Here is a 19,094-nt window from a genome sequence, read left to right on the forward strand (position 1 = left end):
TATTAATTAATATGGTAAAGTATGAGCAATACAGCGCTGGGTACAGTAGGGGAAGTTTTTTCTCCCCATAGTTGAGGCTTACAGGTTTTTATAGGGGTACCCATAAGTTTCTCAGCAGTTTCTATTCCCAATTTTTACTCATCAGCAGTTTCTATTCCCAAGTTTTAGGTCACAATTCTATACACTATTGTGATTTAGTTTCTCTCAGGATGTATCCCAGAAAGGAGTATCCCCAGATGGTGGGGTCCAGTTTCTGAAAGAAGGAAGAAGTATCCCATCTGGTGGGGTCCAGTTCTCCAGATGTGGGTCCACCTTTTGATTGCAAGGATTATAAATCTCATAACAGTGATGTCCAGCTTCCCTTGGTCGAAACTATTAATCCTTGAGTTGATGTTCATCTTCCTTTCTCAAGCTGCTTTTCACTGTTTTTTTAAGGCGTGAGATAAGCATGTTTCCTTTTTATATATTCTAAAGCTGTAGTTTCAAAGATCCTTACTACAAGCAATATTCTAAAATTATACTTCAAAAGGCTATTATTGCAAAACTCTTTAAGGGTTAACTACAGAAAGTTCCTATCAAAAAGCAACATCCTTAACTCTTTAATTCAAGTGCTCCTAAATCAACTTAAGACTTAAAAAGGTTAATTGCAAACAAAAGATAGGTTCAAAGGCCTTCTTCCATGCTTTACTTTTCTCAGTTATTATTAGAATTCATCTTTATAACTGTCCCATGGTCGGTTTCCACACACATTACAATCACAAATACACACGTTTCCTGTGTGTACCTGACATGAAACACAGCTTTGTATTTCACAATGCCAATTAAACCATAGCACTAAGGGCCTTGTCCAGTCATTTCTTAAACGCCTCCAGGGATGGAAGTGTTGATTGTCGAACCTTATAAAATTGGCTTCAGCCCATTGATCCAGCTTGTCCAGATCCCTCTGCAGATCCTTCCTGCCCTCAAGTAGAGGGCCTCAACACTCCCACACAACTTAGTGTCATCCACAGCCTTTCTGAGGGTGCATTCTATTCCCCTGTTCAAATCATTAATGAAGATGTTGAACAGGGCTGGCTCGATACTGATCCCTGTGGGACACCATTAGTGACTGGATGCCAAATGATGCAGCGCTGTTCACCACCATTCTCTGAACCTGGCCACTCAGCCAGTTTTAAACCTGGAGAGGAGTGTGCCTGTCCAAGCCATGGGCTGCCAGCTTTTCCAGGAGAATGCCCTGGGAAATGGTTTCAAAGGCTTTGCTGAAGGTCAGGTTACAGCCTTTCCCTCATCCACTGGGTGGGTCAGCTGGTCATAAAAGGAGATGAGGTTGGTCAGGTAGGACCTGTCTTCCCTACCTCCAGGCTAGCTGGGTCTGATCTCCTGGTTGTCCTGTACATGCTGCATGATGGCACTCGAGATGTTCCATACCCTTCTCCAGCACTGAGATCAAGCTGACTGGCCTGTAGTTTCCTGGATCCCCCTTCCAACCCTTCTTGTAGTTGAGTCACACTGGCCAACCTCTATCCCACTGAGATCTCCCTAGTTAGCCAGGGATCATGATAAATGGTGGAGAGGGGCTTGGCAAGCTCTTCAGCTCCCTCGCTACCCTCAGATGAATTCCATCTGGTCCCACAGACTTGTGAGGGTCCAAATGGCTCAGCAGTCCACCAGCTACTTCCTCTTGGAGTGCAGGGGGTCTGCTCTGCTCCCTGTTCCTGACTACTGGCTCAGGGGACTGGTTACCCTGAGGATCACTGGTCTTCCTGTTGAAGACTGAAGCAAAGAAGGCATCAAGTACTACAGTCTTCTCCTCATCTTTGGTTACAGTGTTCCCCTCTGCAGCCAGTAAGAGATGGATATTTTCCTTGGCCCTTTTTATGTTGTTAATGTATTTATAAAACCACTTCTTATTATCTTTCACAGCAGTGGCCAAATCAAGTTCTAGCTGAGCTTTTGCCTTTCTTATTTTCACTCTTCATAACCTAATGACATCCTTGTGCACTTCCTGAGTTGCCTGCTCCTTCTTCCAAAGGTCATAAACTCTTTTTTTCCCGAGTTTCAGTAAAAGTTCCCTATTCAGTCAGGTGGTTTTCTTCCACCCCAGCTCATCTTCCAGCACATGGCAATGGCCTGCTCCTGGACCTCTGAGATTTCCTTCTTAAAAGTATGTCCAACCTTCCTGGATCCCTTTGTTTTTAAGGGCTGTTTCCCACTCTGTGAGCCATTGTCCTGAGCAGACCAAAGTCGATGCTCTGGAAGTCCAAGGTAGAGGCTTTGGTGATCCCCCTTTCTTACTTCACCAAGGATCAGACATTATTATTTTGTGGTTGCTGTGCCCAGGATAGCCACTGACCACCACACCTCCCACCTGCCCTTCTCTGTCAGCAAGCAGCAGGTCTAGTGGAGGAGCACTGCCCTGGCAAGCTCCCTTACCAGCTGTGTCAGGGAGCTACCTTCCACACACTCCAGGAGCTTCCTAGACTGCCTGCTCTCCACTGTGATGAGCTGCCAGCAGATATCTGGGAAGTTTTGCATTATCTGCAGTCCAGCTCCAAGCTCTGGCACCTTTAGTCACCCTCTGAAGGCATCAGCTTGTCTGGGGACAGTCCCAAGGTGCAGGTTCAGGCACATGTGTAGGCTATGTGATAGTTTCCTCTCTGTAAAACTACCAAACATTCACATGTAATTCCCAGATAAAAGCCACAGTAAGTTTGAGCTAATTAAATTATACTATGAATAAATTAGAGTGTGAACAATTCATTTAAGAGGCAAGGAGTTCGGTCTTTCTGCATATTTTGTAATGTTACTCCACAGAACAGCCACATCCCAGGTGAAATTGGCCACCAAAGCTCTGATATGAGATGCATAAGGCAGGGCATAAACACTTATTCCATTGCTTAGTTATTGAGAGTAACGTTCTAGGCTTCCTGGTGGGGAATGGTTCAGCTGTGTAGGCCAGTGTGGGTACTGATTACGTGTACAGTAAACAAAACACATTTCAATAAAAAAACTCAGGCTTCACTTGCTTGGGAAAACCACGCTGAATGTTTTTTTTTGCTTGGGAAAACCACATTGAATTTCAACGTATGTTGAAATTCTAAGAGAAAGGCTTTTCTGAGCATTTGTGTAATGTATTGTTGGGAGACGTGTGCCTAAAGAATATGTGTGTTTTGTGGACAGCTGACTTGCCCAGGAGAACACAAAATGCAAATCTGATGTAAAATGTCAAAGAGCAAACCGTGTGAGTTAAGGCTCACAGCATACATGTCTTCAGGCTGTGCTACTGTGAAAACACGGAGTGCAGCATCTGAGCTGATGGCCAATGAGTGCTCAAAAGCTGATGCAGATAAATCCTACAACTTCAAATAAATGCCAGTTTCCTCATATCTTTCTGATGATACAAGCTGCTTTATGGTTCTGGTTTGAGCTGTGTGCCAGCAGAGGTGATCAGGTTGCACTCATTTAGTTTGTATTACCTAGGAGATAAACAGTTCTCATTTTCCAGGCATAAAATAGTAACTCCCTTTCTCAGAAATGAGCTGTTGATTGTTAATTCCACTGGAAAGCTGGGATCCATCTGTAATCATTCACTGGGGCACAGGTAAGTTAGATTTTCTTGTTATAAAATTCAGTTTCACTGAATGAGAAGTTGATTTTCTAATATTAAATAGGATTGATAGTAGCCTCGTGCAAGTGTCCCATCAGCCAACATAAACCATGGATGTAATCTGTTTTTTGTTGCACTATTGCAGTACTTCATAATATTACAGAGTTAAAATCTCTGTGATGTGGCCAGTGACAATTTATTGTCCAAGTGGAAATCTTTTGACTTTGTCAATTCTTTTTATTATTTTACAAGTGTGACAATAGTAACAGTAGGCTGAATGGAGCAAGAATATTTATTAATGTTGAAGGTCATTTGCTGTGGAGGGAGATTTTTGTTTACATCAGGAGAGCATGGTAGTGGTGGGTTATCGTTTGGCATGAAGGTGATGAGAAATGAAGTCATAGTCATGTAGGTGAGATAGGAATATCATGGCTTTAAAAAATTAAGTAATTTTAGCTATTTCTGAGCTTAATTTTTTAAAAATACACCATTTACCAAGTAACAAAGAAAACAGTGAACTGTTTCTGCCCTCTCAAAACCCATTCATTGCAGCAGAGAAGAGACCACAGCAATTAGCAAAGCATTACACTCAGCAGCTGCTGGTTTTTTAAGTGATGTTTGTGGTTTCCCTAAATACAAAACAAGATGGGATTTTGACCTAGTTTAGAAATTGCATTTTCAGGAAAGTGAATATTTGACAACTAAGATCCTGAAGCACAGGGAAAAAAAGGAGTTTTACCCCAAGCCACTGCAGAAACCCATGTGAAAGTCAGATGTAAAAGCCAAATCAACCATCTCCAGTATTGTGCTAAATGACCAGCTGAGCTGTCTTCCATCTAGTGTTTCCTTTTCCTTCCTGTAGCTGGTTGACAAATAAGTATCTAGGCTAATGTCTTTACATTCCACATGTCTATTTTAAGCCCTACTTAATATCTTATTTCTGCTTTTAATATCACGGTAGTTAGAGGTTTATCTTCCAGTGGACCAAAGAGTTTATTTCTTGCTCCAAGGAGTTAAAAGTTAATAATAGGCATGGAACAGTGAGAGGTTACAATCAGCAAGCTAAGGGAGGTGAAAGCAAGGGACTGGGCTATGAGAGACCATGGCTCTTTTCTTAGCTCTGCCTCTGATGTGCTGAGTGATGCTGGATAAACCACATCTGCCCCTTGAGAGCACGTTTTCTCTGTCTAGATTGACAGTGTTTGTAGGAGAGGATGCCCTTTCCCCATTACCTCTTAATGAAGGGTTCATATCAATGAATTTCATTCTAAAGTATCTACAGTGTCCACTTTTTGTCTGCACATGAGAAGAACAAGGTATTGCCAGCATATTTACCTCTGCCATTTGGGGACATCTCCTTCCTCTGGAAGCACCTGAAGGATGAAATAGGTGGGAAAATTTTGGCTCACATCAGCCTTAGAACCATGGGCTTTGCTGCACTGCTGACAACTAGCTGTGGTCATGGCAGAAGTGAACAGCTTGGCCAGGACACAGACCCAGGAGGGCTGTGTTTGCTCATGGGTTGTCAGGTTCTACCTGGCTTGCTTTTGAAGAGCCTTAAAAAATGAGTGTCAATACTACATTAATGTTAGAGCTTTACTTATTTAATAAAAGAGGTGAGTTGTCTGAAGAAGGCAAAGTTAATTTTTATGTTTCCTGTTTTCTCTTGCTGACTCTCTCATAGGTACCTGGAGATACCCGTGGCACTCTCATCATTGAACAAGAAGCAAAGTGATTGCAAGGTTAGTGACTTTTAGCAAGAGTTTATCAGCTCCTATTGCAGATGTGCAATAGTTTGCACAGCTGGTACATGTGCAGCTTGGTAATGTGACTTTGAATCAAGTGGTACTGTTCCTTGGTGTTCCCAGGAGGATTCCTGAATCCCTCCTCTTCTCTAGCAGAGCACAGAGTAATGAGAGCAGCATGCTGAGGGGACTAGTGGAGCTTCCATCAACTTAAGAATAGACTGAACTGCCAGGAACAGTTTCTGCACAACTAAGCCTTTTTAGGGCCAGAGAACAAAGCAAATCAGTGTTTCTCAGCCTGTGGACCTCACACGTCTGGTGGTCACTAAGGAAGCAGTAGGCAGTCCATGAAACAGACTCAGCAACCGTAAAATGGATGCATGCCTCCTTATATCAACAAACAGAAAAGATAAGGGCAAAATGCAGTTACTAAATGAACACCTGAAGATAAGCTTCATTATTTGTTTGGTTGTTTATGGAAACCATTGTGCCAGTACTTGTTTTTTCTTTTCCTCATAACACTGGGAGGATCCTTGATGTTTGGGAAAAAAAAAAAGTGCTGTGATGGTGTTTTGATTGAAGTGTAAAAAATAAAGGAGAGAATGGACTCTAAAGATTGTTACCAGCCCTGCTTTTTTATGGTCCTATATCCTCTGTGATTTCTACTTCTGCTCTCTTCTTTATCATGTTTTGTCACTATTTATGGTTCTCTTTCTTCCTGTTATTAAAACTAATTAAATAAATAAAATCAATAAAATAAATAAAGATAAGTTGTATGTGCAGCAAATACTCCTCAGCAATGTTTAGATCAGAAAAAAGAGCTCTTCCATCTCTCAAACTGTGAGGATAATTTAGCTTGCTTGTACAGACTTGATAGATCCACTGTTCAGAGGCTTGTGTTCTTTCTCTTATTTTTCACTAGTCCATCTCCATTTCCCAAAATACTGTGCCTTTTTCCTGTAATTTGCCAGCTCTTTGAGCTCCAAGTTGCCTGCCCTTTGTGCCTCTAACACTGAAGATGCTTCCCCACTTCCTCTTCTGTTATTCAGTTTGTTCTTGCATTTTCTTACTTTCCTGTCACTGCCTTCTACCTGCCATTTTCCTCCACACAAAAATACCTTTTCTGCTTTTAAAGTAATTAAATTAGCAGAGCTGATTGAAATCTAGGTGAAGTAAATCTCTGAGCACTGTGCTTTTCAATGGATGCATTACTCAATGCACATTAGCCAACCTCCTGTAGGCATCAGTGAATGACAGGAATTAATATTTGATGAATATATTCAACAACAATAGCATTATTCAAACACTTTACTCAATAAAGTACATTCAGCACGCTCAGAAGTTAGTGGTGCATTCAGGTTACTCTGTTTGCTCAGCAGAACACGTGCCCAGCCCCAAGGGGGAAAATCAAGTCACTGATACATGTGAGGGAAACGGGGTGGGAAGCCTCTTCTGGTCATTTGTGCCTCTCATGAGCAGGACAAAGTGTATGTGTATGTTGCTGGGGGTGTCTAAATCCCATATAGGGAATAAAGGATGTATGTGATGAGGAAGAGAGATTATTGGCTCTATTTTCTGACTGGCAGATCTTGTTTTCATGCTTACCACTCACACTTCAGCTAGTAAAGAGAAAAACAAATCAACATATTTCTAATCTTCAGCTTCTGTTCAAACTGTGGTGTGCATGTGTGTATTGAGCAGAGGGTTGAAGTAAGTCTAACCACAAATCCCTGCTTTTCACTTCTTGCTCCATTTAATGTTTCCTTGAGTACTTGGAGCAAATAAGCTTTCTTCTACTGTTTATCTCTGTCTAATGCCTCCTTGGTAATTTCCAGTAGAGGCCAAGTCTCTTTTGTGGTCTTTATGTCCACAGTGCCAAGGGGATCCCCCTTTAATGCCTTTGTAACTTTCTTAAAACTTTGAGTAATTTCATTTTTAGCTTCAGCATTGGACATTACCCCAACACAAATTTATGTCATCTACATTTCCCACAATCTACTCAATTTCTTTAGCTAGATTCTCTTCTTGACTCCCTTTGTTTCTTTCTGTACAACATGAACCTTCTCCTGATTGTAAGGCTAAAATCTCCCCCTGGTTGCAAGGATTTGGATCACACTTTTCCTCTCTTGTCCTTACATTAGCCAGAATATAATTTTGCTAAAGCATCATGCCCCAACACTACTCAGTGTCTGCTGCCATGTGTACTGCCACTTCTTGAAGTGTTAACAAAATACCACTGTCATATTTTTCCTACTGCCCAGCTATGTGCTTGCTAGATGATTTTTCTTTTTTCATTGTCTGAATCCTCACCTTGCTCTGAATTTCATACAGCCCACTTAATGTGTCTTCTCTAGCCTGAGCTAACTTGACCCCTCGTTAGTCTTGTGCCTGTGCTGTCCCTCTCTTGTTTACCTGTTGAGTAACTCGTTGTCTTTGAAGTCCATTTTCTTTTTTTTTTTTTCCATTCCATGTGTTCTTTGCAATGCTTCAGTGAATAATTGTATTTTCAAAGGATGCAAAAGCATCAGTTAACATCCACATCTATAGCAACAGTGGTCATGAAGCAAACATAACCTTTCCAAAGCACATTTGCAGCTCCTTTGAACAGGGGTGCTGTGCTAGTTACAAACAATACTACAAAAGAGGCTCTGTGGCCCTTTAGGTTTGAAGCTGAAAGTTGTTCTCTACAGCCATTTCTCATTATCAAATTAAGGCTGCAACTGGAAAAAATATAACCAAAGTTCTGCAGACCTCTGGCTGCAGAAGCACTGTGGGCCACAAACCTGCCCTGCAGTCCTTCAATAAATTTTAGTTTCTCTTCAACAGAGCACACAGACCAGGAACCACTTTCAGTTCTGTGGAATCCCTGATGCCTTATTACTAAACATCTAGGTAACAGAATGTGTTGCTCTCTTTCAAATTACTTTGCAGGAATTTCATCCATCCAATCTTCTGCCTGGCTGGAACTTGCCCCTTGCTCAGGATCTGTTGACTTTAGTCAAATTCCTGATCCCTGTTTTGTTTGGTTGGGACTTCTTATTCTCCTTTATATTGTTCTTCTCAATGTGGTATTGGCAAAGAAAATGTAAAGTTGTTCTTTTCTAATCCCTTCTGCTGCTCAGTTAAGGAAGTAGCAGCTCAGCTTTGGGAAAAAGAGACCTCGAGGTAAATTTCTCAATCTGTATTTAGGGATAACCATGGCCTGATTTCCACCAGTGTTGGTTCCCACTGACTTTTGTGCCTTGCTGGTGACCCAGCATATCTTTCATTTCTGTTCACCTGGAGGCTCAGAACTGGTGGACCTCCAACCATGGATTGATAGGTGGAATCAGGCTTTTTACTTTAGAAAAGGATGGTGCACTTCTAGTGGCCATCAGCAAAAGCCCCCTTGCAGCCACACTTGTTTTCCATGGAATAACAAAATTCAGAATTCCCTCCCAACAGTCCATGTGCCATCTTAAAGCCTCAGAAGAGGCCTCTTGAGGTTTTCCTTCAAATCTCCAGAGGACAGCTCATCCACAAGATGCACGTGCATGTGCTAACATTGCTCAGTGAACGCTTTGTTTCCTTGCCTGTGATTTATTATATAGTGGTAATATATACCACTGGTGGTGGTGTGTTCATGTTTGCTGTTCAGCTCCTTTGAGACTGTTGTGACTGTGTATTGCTTATTTAGAAAGCATTAAAGCCTTGAAGCTCATGTCTTCAAAAGTTTGATTTAAACTTCTGCTTGAACTCTGTTTGTGGAAGACAGGAATAGCTCTTTAATGAAAAAGTAACCACACTGCCAAACATATTTAAAAGCATAGGAGCATATGTCTGAAAGGATATAAGCTGGCATTTCCCTGTTATCTTTTTTATCTGCAGCATAAAGGAGTAGCTTGGTAACCATTCTTGGCAGCATAAATCAGGAATATATAAATTTCTGCAGCTGCCCCTCAGCTCCTCAAGCTAGTGCTGAGCTCTGATGGTAGCAATGCAGGACTATCCAAATAACCTTGCTTGCCTGCAGAAGCCTGACCATAGGGCTGCAGAACGAGGGACAGCAAAAGAAGCAGTGAGCTTTCCATGTGTGTTGAGCCTTACAGAATCACAGAATCATTTAAGTCAAAAAAGACCTCCAAGATTGAGTCCAACCTTTGACCAATGCCCACCTCATGGTCAACTAGACCATGGCACTAAATGCCTCATCCAGTCATTTCTAGAACACCTTGAAGGGATGGTGACCCCACCACCTCCCTGGGCAGCCCATTCCAGTGCCTGAATACCTTTTCATGAAGCTTTGTGATGCTGTGGCCTGACTACTACTCAAACTTGCCTGCTGATGAACTTTTCCATCAGCAGTACCTGCAGCTACAGCAGGGTCAGTGGGATTAGCAGGGTCAGTGGGATTTGTGTGTGCCACTGCAGCCACAGAGGGGTCCATTTTCTCTCCTGCTAGGCAGAGCTTGCAGAAGCAGAAGTTGCCATGAGGACATTAAATGACATAACACATGGAAACTTCTGATTTCTATCCTCACCTCACGTCTCCCAGCTACTCTGTGTGCCAGGAATGCATCCACTGTTTGCTCTTACAAACAAAGGAGCTTGATACCCCCAAGGATCCAGTCAGACCCGGAGATGGGGCCAGGTGCAAAGGTGACTGTATATTCTGGGTGGGTACCTCAGGTCTCCTTTTGACTCTGATGAGTCTCCCTGCCAGTGGCTCCTTAGGTAGCTCTTCCAAAAGAAGTGTTCCAGAGTTAGGACAGGGGAAGGCTTGTGCAGATAAGCAACTGTAACACACACACACACAAAATGTGCACACATATTTTGGAGTAATGGTAAGAAATATGACAAATAAAATCCAATGAAGCAGGAAAATATTTAAAATATTGCACAAGTTTACCCAAAAGTTAGACCACAGACAAAAAGCAATCAATTTGCATTTTTGCAGTCAACTTAGTATGGGACACTTGGTTCCTATGCATAAATGTGAAAGTGAAATCTGACTTGACTGTGTGTAGTATCTGCATAACTGACAGGGCTAAGTTGAGTGCAATTCAGTGGTAGTGCCGGCCTGAACTTGCCAGAGAAAGCCCTACCTGACAGGAGTCCCTCAGGGAGAACAGGCACATTTCTTACAGAGGACAGCTTAACAGAATGATTAGACTTCAGCCTAATTGACAAAATGTAGTTAAACAGCAAATAAATTTTGTTCAATAGCCTTAGAATGTATCAGAATTATTATCAGAAATAAGATCAGCTTGTTGTTCTTATTTAAATGCTTAATAATATTAAATTACTTCTAAATGCTTAATAATTTTAAATTGTTTCAGCTACTGGTTATATTTCATGTTGAATGAATGTCTCATTTATCTTCACCCAAGAGGATGCATCTCTCTGATCTTGTGTTTCTTTGATATAGCACTTCCATCTTTCCTTGATGAGAAAAATGAGCTGGGTGTTCTTACGTGATCTACTGAGTGGAGTGAATAAATACTCAACAGGAATTGGAAGAATTTGGGTAGCTGTTGTGTTCCTGTTCCGCTTACTGCTTTATGTTGCTGCCGCAGAAAACATCTGGAAACATGAACATGATGAATTTGAGTGCAATATCAAGCAGCCTGGTTGTGAAAATGTCTGCTTTGACCATTTCTTCCCTGTCTCTCACATCAGATTTTGGGCTTTGCAATTAATCATGGTCTCCACCCCTTCACTCTTGGTTGTCTTTCATGTTGCTTACAGAGAGAACCGAGAGAAAAACCACAACCAGAAACTTTACAAAAATCCAGGAAAGATAGATGGTGGATTGCTGTGCACTTACCTAATCAGCCTCATTTTAAAAACAGGACTTGAAATATTTTTTCTTGTTCTGTTCTATAAATTGTACAACGGATTCAAAATACCACATCTTGTGAAATGTGACATAAAACCATGTCCCAATACTGTAGACTGTTATATTTCCAAACCCACAGAGAAAATGATTTTCCTCTGTTTTCTGGTGGCAACTTCATGCCTGTGCATTGTATTAAATCTAAGTGAACTGAGTTATCTGATGTTCAAATACTCCATAAAATGTTATCTGAAGAGACACGTGAAGAAGCAGCAAGGCTCAAAAGGCAATTGCTGCGAATCAGAACTCATCAGGCACAACAGAGCAGCAGCTGCAGGACGACTCCACAACAGCTCATCATCTTTGCCTCTGAATATGCAAGATGAACATGAAAAAAATTCCCCGCTGACTTGAAAGAAGGCTGGAGACCACCCTCCCATTACACAAGCTGTTTTTGACAAATTGCTTTTCCAATCAGTGCTTTGCAGAACTATCCTTTGAAAGGATAGTTACATAGGAAATGCTGTTTCTCTGTTAGTTCCCCATTACTTGAGCTGATAAATTTGGTTACATTATGTATGTCGTACATAGAATCATTGAGACCTTTTCATGTTGAAAAAAGAAATGTAGAAGTTCTGAGAATTCCATGAAGCTTTAATATAAACACAGATGCTTATGATAAATCATGCTGAAACATTTGCTCAAACAGTTGTGTACTGAATATTACACAGAATTGCTTTGGTACAAGAAAAAACAGGCATTTTATATGCAGAGATAGGAAGAACGTGGGACTGATTAAGATGAACAGCAAGGGGTGTACAGGATTTGTCAGGTGGGTGGATCAGACCTGGTAACTGCTGAAATGGCAATGGCAAAGTGCTGGCATAGAGTGATTGCTGTGCCTTGAAGTGAGCTGGATAGTCACGAGTCCACTCCATTGTACTATAAAACATCTCAAAAACAGAAGAACCAAGAAGAGGTAGACACATCTAGTTTAGCCCATGTGATAAAGACAGATTTGGTTATTTAGCTGTTTGTGGAGCACCTCCTTTTGGAATTGAGCCTTTACAGCTATTAGGGTGTTAATAATCCAAAAGTATCCTTTAAGAAAGGCACTTGCTCAAACTTGTGCAAGCAGCATGTACCAGGGTACAGAGTTAACTCCTGGTCACCTGCACCAAGCAGCTCCCATGTCATTGTCTTCTGCTCTGTGGCATTTAGGTGAACAGATCATTCCTACTTCCCTAGGATCTGAATAGAGAAGTGCAGACCACAAAATACAGCAGAACAATACAGTAGCCAGTAGTCCCTAGTATTAAGTAGCCTAGAATCTGGTCCCTTTAGTAAGGCTGAAAATATGCTACTCCTTCAGTAGATTTCTCTGCTGCAGAGGAACACATGAAATATAAAAAATGTGAAAAGCCTCAAGTAGAAACAAAGTAAAAAAGAATCACCTGTTCCCTCCCCCAAATTTCAAAGTATTTCATAAACACCACACACCTCTGCTCTTTGTTATCTGCATTGTTTGGGCTAACAGGAAAGGGACAGAAATCAGCTAAGACATGTCTTCTGTTGAACCTAGGCTTCTAAGACAATGGAAAGTAGTGCCTTAAAATATTCTTCAGAGTAGTGTTCTCTTTCTGTTGTTGGAATGAAAGACCTTTGGACAATCATCTGGTACTGAGCCTGATCAAAATGCACTGTTTAGAGAAAAGCACCAACTGAAGTGGAGCTGCCTGAATGCTGAACTAATAGTATTGTTTGTGCCAGAATAAGGAGGAAGAAACAGTGGCAAAAGCAGGTTAACTACTTTTTTTTTTTTCTCTGAGGCCCCCTCCGGCTCCATGGCTTTGGTTACAAAGCATTACATTTAATGAGTAGCAGGTACAGAACAAAACTTAGCAACTAATGAACAAGCTATGCACTTTTGATGGCGATTTTCAAGGTAGGGTTTGTTGTTTGTTTGTTTGGTTTTTTCCCTAAAATAAACCTACTTTTATCAAATATGGGAAGACATTTGCTGCTGCTGAAATTAGCAGCAACAGCAGTCCCTCAGATACCAGCTTGCGGCCAGATAGTTTTAACTCTTGATTGATGCTGAATCAGTGCTTATATAGAGACAGGGCACTTTATACAATTCAGAACATTTTCTGTTAAACCTCTACAAACACAGAAGACTCATGACAGAAATGCAGTTAGAAAGTCTTTTGCAGCTCCTGGACACAGCCCATCAAAGAGTGTCTGAAGCAAAACTGCCCATGAACCCTGTGAAACTGCAACTGCTGCAGCTTAAGTAACTGAGAATAAACCCCGAAATTACCTTGGCCTGTCTGGACCCTCATGCATCATTTTATTAAGACAAGGGCAAAACTATAAAATACAAAAATGTTTCTGAAATATCTGGGTTTTAATAACTGTGGACAGATTTTTAAGAGCACATTATTTATTGAAAACAATAAATATTTATTCATTGTTTTTAAGGTAAGGTTTATTTGATAGAAAATGAAGAGAAGCAAACACAGTTTAGCCAACACAGGTTTCTGATAAAATTAGTGCATTAGCAGCTCTCTAATAAAAAAGTATATTAAATCAGGGCTTGAAGGGTTTTAAGGACCCCCTAAAGCTCAGTGGCTGGTCAGAGATTACCACTTAGACTAAGAATTTTCCCATCAAACAAGAACTCTAATTCTTTGAAATGGATATTCAAAGTTTTATTTTTAATTCTGTCTTCCAACAGCCAAGAAATTATAAATAAATTCCAAAATCAATGTTTTGAGTCTTGGAGGATGCTTCAGATTTGACAAAGCCAGTACCTTACATGAGAGATATTATGAAAAATTATTATGGACCAACTCCACATAACCCGACTCACTCGCAGCAAATAGCCAAGTAGCCTTCGCATCATGTGCTGCAAAATTTGAGTGTTTGACATGGCTACTAATGAAAAGGAAATGAGCATCACTTAACCTGAGAGAACAGAAACCAATACATCTGCTTTCTGAACCCTTGCTCTTGGCAACCATTTAGTCTTTTATTGGCTCCTTCCCTTTCTCCGCTTTTATACACCTTTGTTCTCCAGTTTAAGTTTTGCTTATCCATGCACCCCTGAAGGCATTTGCTGTTACATTTTTGGTTCAAAGGAGTTTACAGGTTTGGTCACTAAACTTCTGAATCACTCAGACTAGCATTTTAAAAAATTGAACTCAAGTGCTATGTTCTGCAAGGATATAAGCAATTGATAGGAAGCTGCTCTGAGCCCATACTGTAATGGAGAAATAACATAATCACTGCATGCATGTTCATACAAAAATATTTACCTCATTAGTATTTCAAAACATCCCTGCAAACATCAAAAGATCTGTGTCTAACATAGACTCTAATTTTCCTTAAAATGCAAGTAAGCTTCTTGCCTTGGGACAGAAGAGGTTTGAAAAAAAAGACACTGACAAAATATTTCCCTATTTGCTGATAGTTTCTTTCCTCTACTCCCTTCTCCAGTACCAGTGGCCCCATTTCCTATCCCTTTAATTGTATCATCTCCATACCAAGTCTCCAGGCAGGGCTGAGCAGAGCATGAGCAGGTGCTTCTACAACGTGGGGACCTAAACCCCAGCGTAGCCTGTCCCTGTCCCTCCTCCCCTGCACACAGGTGGGAGCCCCAACCAATTCTTTGGCACAGAAACTAATTGCAACAATTAGCCAACTACTTGCCCCTCACCCAACCCAACAACTGATTCCAGTGCTGTTTGTACAAGCATTGCTCACTTACTATCCAGCATCCCAAACCAAATGGCCCAGCAGAATGCTCTAGAAGCCAACGTCTCCCCATCCTGCTGAGAAGGACTACCCTGAAACATGTGGGGATAAACCCACTACTCTTATTTACACTGAATTAGGGCTCAGGTAATAGCAAATTTCTTTACAGACATGGTTGAGTACCAGAGGCTGACTGTCAGTTTAAAGGTGTCTTTTGATCACAAAACAGTCCATGCTCTGCTTCCCCATCAGCAACACCTGCAGCTGTAGTCAGCACATTCCTGATGGCAACATGGGGCTTCAAAGGAAGGACCTTGTTTGAATGCTCCACAGTTAATGGGTGACAATTCTGGAAGGCAGAGACATAGAGGAAGGAGAAAGAAAAGGCAGAAGACAGGGAACTAGGCAGTGAGGGCGAGAGCATCTTTAGGGCACCCCAAAGCAGGCTGAAGTGCTGCTGGTACATTTGGCTCAGCCACCTGGGAGCCCCATCCCACTCAGCAGCCCCGAGGGCAGGGCTGTGGCTACAGGCCCAAGAGAGGCTGCCCATCCAGGTGTGCTACAACTGCTAGGGTGGGAGGTTTTCTCTATCACCCAAGGTAAAACATCTGAATGCAAACACCAAATTTTTCTCCTCGGGAGTTTCTGTAGGTGGCTTTACAAACCAGAGTACCCTCTGCAGTCTGTGACATTTTAAATCAGACCCTGCCTTTGGTACATTTTAAGCTCAAAATACTCCTGTTTGCTATTTAAAAAGGAAACAACAAACCCCATACTAGCTTACCTGTTGGACAAGCTGTCAGTAACCACCTAAAAGGGAGTGTGCCATGGAATGTACTAACTATATGGGTATAGCATCTGCTTTAATTGGATTGATTGGGATGAGACAATATTAAATATTTTATTCTCAAAAATTCAGATCCAAATCAGAAATTGCTTCCTGAATATTTATGGCATTGGATTTTTTAATCCTTTTCTCTTTTTTTAAATAGCATTCTAGTATAACACTGTGTAGCTAAATAGCTGTATACTATTCTCAGTCCAAGAACTGCAAATGATACAGTATCAATCATTGGGAATGTTGAAACTATTCAACTTACACAACACAAACATTCTTCTAAAGACTAACAGTTGCGAGGTCTGTTGACAGTGGCTGAAGTGGTATAGGTACAGCTGAAAACAAGAGAATTCAGGTGAGCTTTGAGGATCCTCTCCTGAGGATCTCTGCCCTCTTCTCCCCTGCAGAAGTTCCCTGTACAATCACCGTCGCTGGTAACCAACAGCAGCTCCATCCAGGGGGACCAGCAGCCTCTGGCAGGTAGAAAATGGCACTGTGTACTTGTAATGATTATAATGATCGCTCTTAGAGTCACAATACAAGGGTTTGTTTTGGTTTTATCATTCTCAGACTGCACCTTTGATTTACTAACGTGGCATAACAAGAGTTTGGTCACTTGGGAGGGATGGAAAGTGAGAGGAGCTGACGGGCTCTGTTCAAATGGAAGCACGGGCTTTCTGCGAAGGTAAGCAATTTAGCACCATGTAGCAAACCAAGGGCTGTGCCCCAGGTCAAATGCTGCTGCTGTTCACACATAATCCTCACTCTCGCAATAAGTCACTTCATTTGGTTGTAGGAAGGTGCTCTCTGCACTGATATTTAGGAAAACTGTCAGAGATTCCAGGTGAATAGCTTACAAGCAGTCAAATCTAGCACTTGATGCAAAAGCTTTACACAGCAAGACAAGTTTATAGAAAAAAAAAAAAATCAAGCCAATCTCACCCAAGATAAAGACTGTTTTATATTACTGAAGGTAGGTCACATCCAGTAACGATAATAATCCAAGAAAAGTTTTTAGTACCACACAATCCAGCTGGCTGAGTCAAACATAACCACACATGAAAACCAACACTGAAGATTCCTGGGTACTGACAGCTCCCACCAATGCATTCACACTTTTGGTTACTCAACAAACGGGATACCTGTCATTTCAGTTAGCAGCATACAGAGGAATTGCTCCAATCCCGGGCACTACAAGCAGCACCAGCAGCTTCTGAGGCTCGTTCCAGTGTGGAAAAGAGAGGTTGTGACTGGTGCCACATGCAGTCAGCGAGAGGCAGAGGAGCGCAAAGGGAGCCCATGCCACCAACAGAGCACGACCACCGAGTTTATCTGTAAGACCACCATCTCACTTCCCTTTCAGAAAGTGCCTTGTTTATTTAGTTTTTAATGGTATGGCATAAGGACTCGTGTATTTTATAGATAGATACCAAACTGGTATTATCAAAATAAACCCATCTGTTTTATAAACCCACTATTTACAAAAACGGTTTCTGAAGTTTTTTTGTTTTGTTTTGTTTTTTTAACAAAAATTAAACTATACACCAATCTAAGTTACAGAAACAAAAATAACCTTTATAAGATCACATGTATAAAACAAGAAATGAAATGTGTGTTTATTTAAGGCAATACTGGGCTACTTCACAAATCACCACCTCAAATATATACACTGCTCCACACTACTAATTTTCTATCACATTCACAACGGATTCTTTAATACCAAATATTGTTTTAAATCTTCAATGTAGCAAACTATTTTTATTCACATTTCCATTTTTATTATGGAATCATAAATGCTTTGTAACCAATTAAAAGCAATGAAAAATGTAGCTATAAGAAAACTATTATATTTATGTGTTAACTACATATGAATATCATCCATAGATACTGGATGTTAAAATTTACAAAAATGAGAGTGTGTCAGTACGTTTAACCTATGAAATGTGATCTTATCCAGCTTTTCTTCTGTAAATAAATGTTTTATGCAAAATAAACTGGATATGGCAGACTTAGCTAGCTTTAGTTCAAAAGTTCTTAATTTAAAATGATTAAAGGACAGTTTTAAAAACTTGCTCACTTAGTTACAAATTAAAAGTCCGAATATAAATGTGTCATTTAATAGTTTAGACTTACAGACTGCTGGTGGCAGCAAATGATTTACAATAATAAATATATACAAAAAAATGTATCTACAAATAAAGAAAACTGTTATACATGAGAAGTAACCTGGTGAAAGATACCAATCACAGACAACTCACAAAGATTTCGTTTATGGAAAGGACAATCTGATAGAAAGTTGAGGTCTTGATCAAGTATTTACAAAACTGAAGCAATTACTTTCTTCAAGTCCCATAGGGATAAAAACAAATAAGACATTTACATGACTCATGTCATGTTTTTTGCTAGATTAAATCACTTCAAAATAAAAGAGCTCCACAGTTACTAGCATGCTTGATGGCTTCCTATTCAAAATAAATTCTATTACAGGTCATGGTTAAACACATTAGGTTTTCAGTATTTTGATTCCCCTTCCTCAGTACCCAAAACAATTACTTTTGCAGCTATAACCTCTGGATTATCCTCCCAACGTCCTTCGAGCTTTCTCAAACTGACCACAGGTTTCATTTCCTGAAGCTGCTTCAACAGACGCTCAGTGCAGTCTTTAAGAGTCTTGTCTAACACTATCTTTACATTATCACCACATGGAAGCTGTGATGGGTTGGCAAACACTACAAGGGTTTCAGTTTCAGAACACAACCCAGAGACGTTATCGCTTGCTACGGGGGCCTTCTCGCTGGCTTTCCGAGAGTTTGAATGGGATCCTTTTTTGGTTCCACTGCTATGGTATTCTCTTTCAGAGTTTTTCTTTTGCTTCACAGCAGATTCTTCAAGGAACTTGAGGAACGACACTTCAAAACCCATTGGCTTGAACGAGCTCCAGTCAAAAGCTGCAGGTTGCTCCTCGGCCGTTTGAATGGCAACAGCAGTCTCTTCCTCCTTGTGCAGGTTACTCACACCACTGGGCAGTGCCTCCTCTGTTTTCTCAGCTCTCTTTCTCTTACTCTGAGATACATTTTTTTCTTTATTTGCTCTTTTCAGGTTGTTTGATTTTTGCTTCTCTGAGGGGCAGGAGCTGGTCTCCTGCAAGTCACTATTTACACTGGAAGAGATTTTTGCCTGATTTTCAGCAGTTGAAGAATCCTCATTAATTAGTTTAGTAATGAATAGTTCTGTCAGTTCATCCACTTCATCCTTCTCACCTTTTTCAGTTTCCTTTTGTGATAAGGTAGTTGTGCTTGAATCATTATTGCTCGCTGTCAAACTCGGTTCAGG

The 19,094-nt window shown here is 40.9% G+C and overlaps 2 protein-coding genes across 3 annotated transcripts in view; one reads left to right on the forward strand and one right to left on the reverse strand.

Moving 5' to 3' along the window:
• Positions 1–10,786: 10,786 nt before the first annotated feature.
• Positions 10,787–17,164, forward strand: GJB7 (gap junction protein beta 7). Of its 2 annotated transcripts, XM_036379671.2 has the most exons (2): positions 10,787–11,494; positions 17,042–17,164. In XM_036379671.2, exons 1-2 carry the CDS (start codon positions 10,787–10,789, stop codon positions 17,162–17,164), a joined length of 831 nt encoding a protein of 276 aa, XP_036235564.1. The 2 variants fall into 2 exon arrangements, with proteins under 2 accessions (XP_036235564.1, XP_054370135.1); XM_054514160.1 differs by lacking the exon at positions 17,042–17,164 and having other exon boundaries at positions 10,787–11,581.
• A 187-nt stretch (positions 17,165–17,351) lies between these two features.
• ZNF292 (zinc finger protein 292) overlaps positions 17,352–19,094 on the reverse strand; it is a 49,241-nt gene continuing 47,498 nt past the window's right edge. The window contains 1 exon segment of the mRNA XM_036379670.2: positions 17,352–19,093. Coding sequence (XP_036235563.1) covers positions 18,273–19,093 — 821 coding nt within the window. The 3' untranslated portion in view covers positions 17,352–18,272.

This window comes from Molothrus ater, chromosome 3 (genome assembly GCF_012460135.2).
Source record: "Molothrus ater isolate BHLD 08-10-18 breed brown headed cowbird chromosome 3, BPBGC_Mater_1.1, whole genome shotgun sequence".
Lineage (NCBI taxonomy): Eukaryota > Metazoa > Chordata > Aves > Passeriformes > Icteridae > Molothrus > Molothrus ater.

Coding starts and splice junctions, on each gene's coding strand:
- GJB7 (XM_036379671.2), top strand. CDS start 10,787: ATGAGCTGGGTGTTCTTACGTGATCTACTGAGTGGAGTGAATAAATAC. Junction 11,495..17,041: donor TCATCAGGCACAACAGAGCA/GCAGCTGCAGGA, acceptor AGCGAGAGGCAG/AGGAGCGCAAAGGGAGCCCA.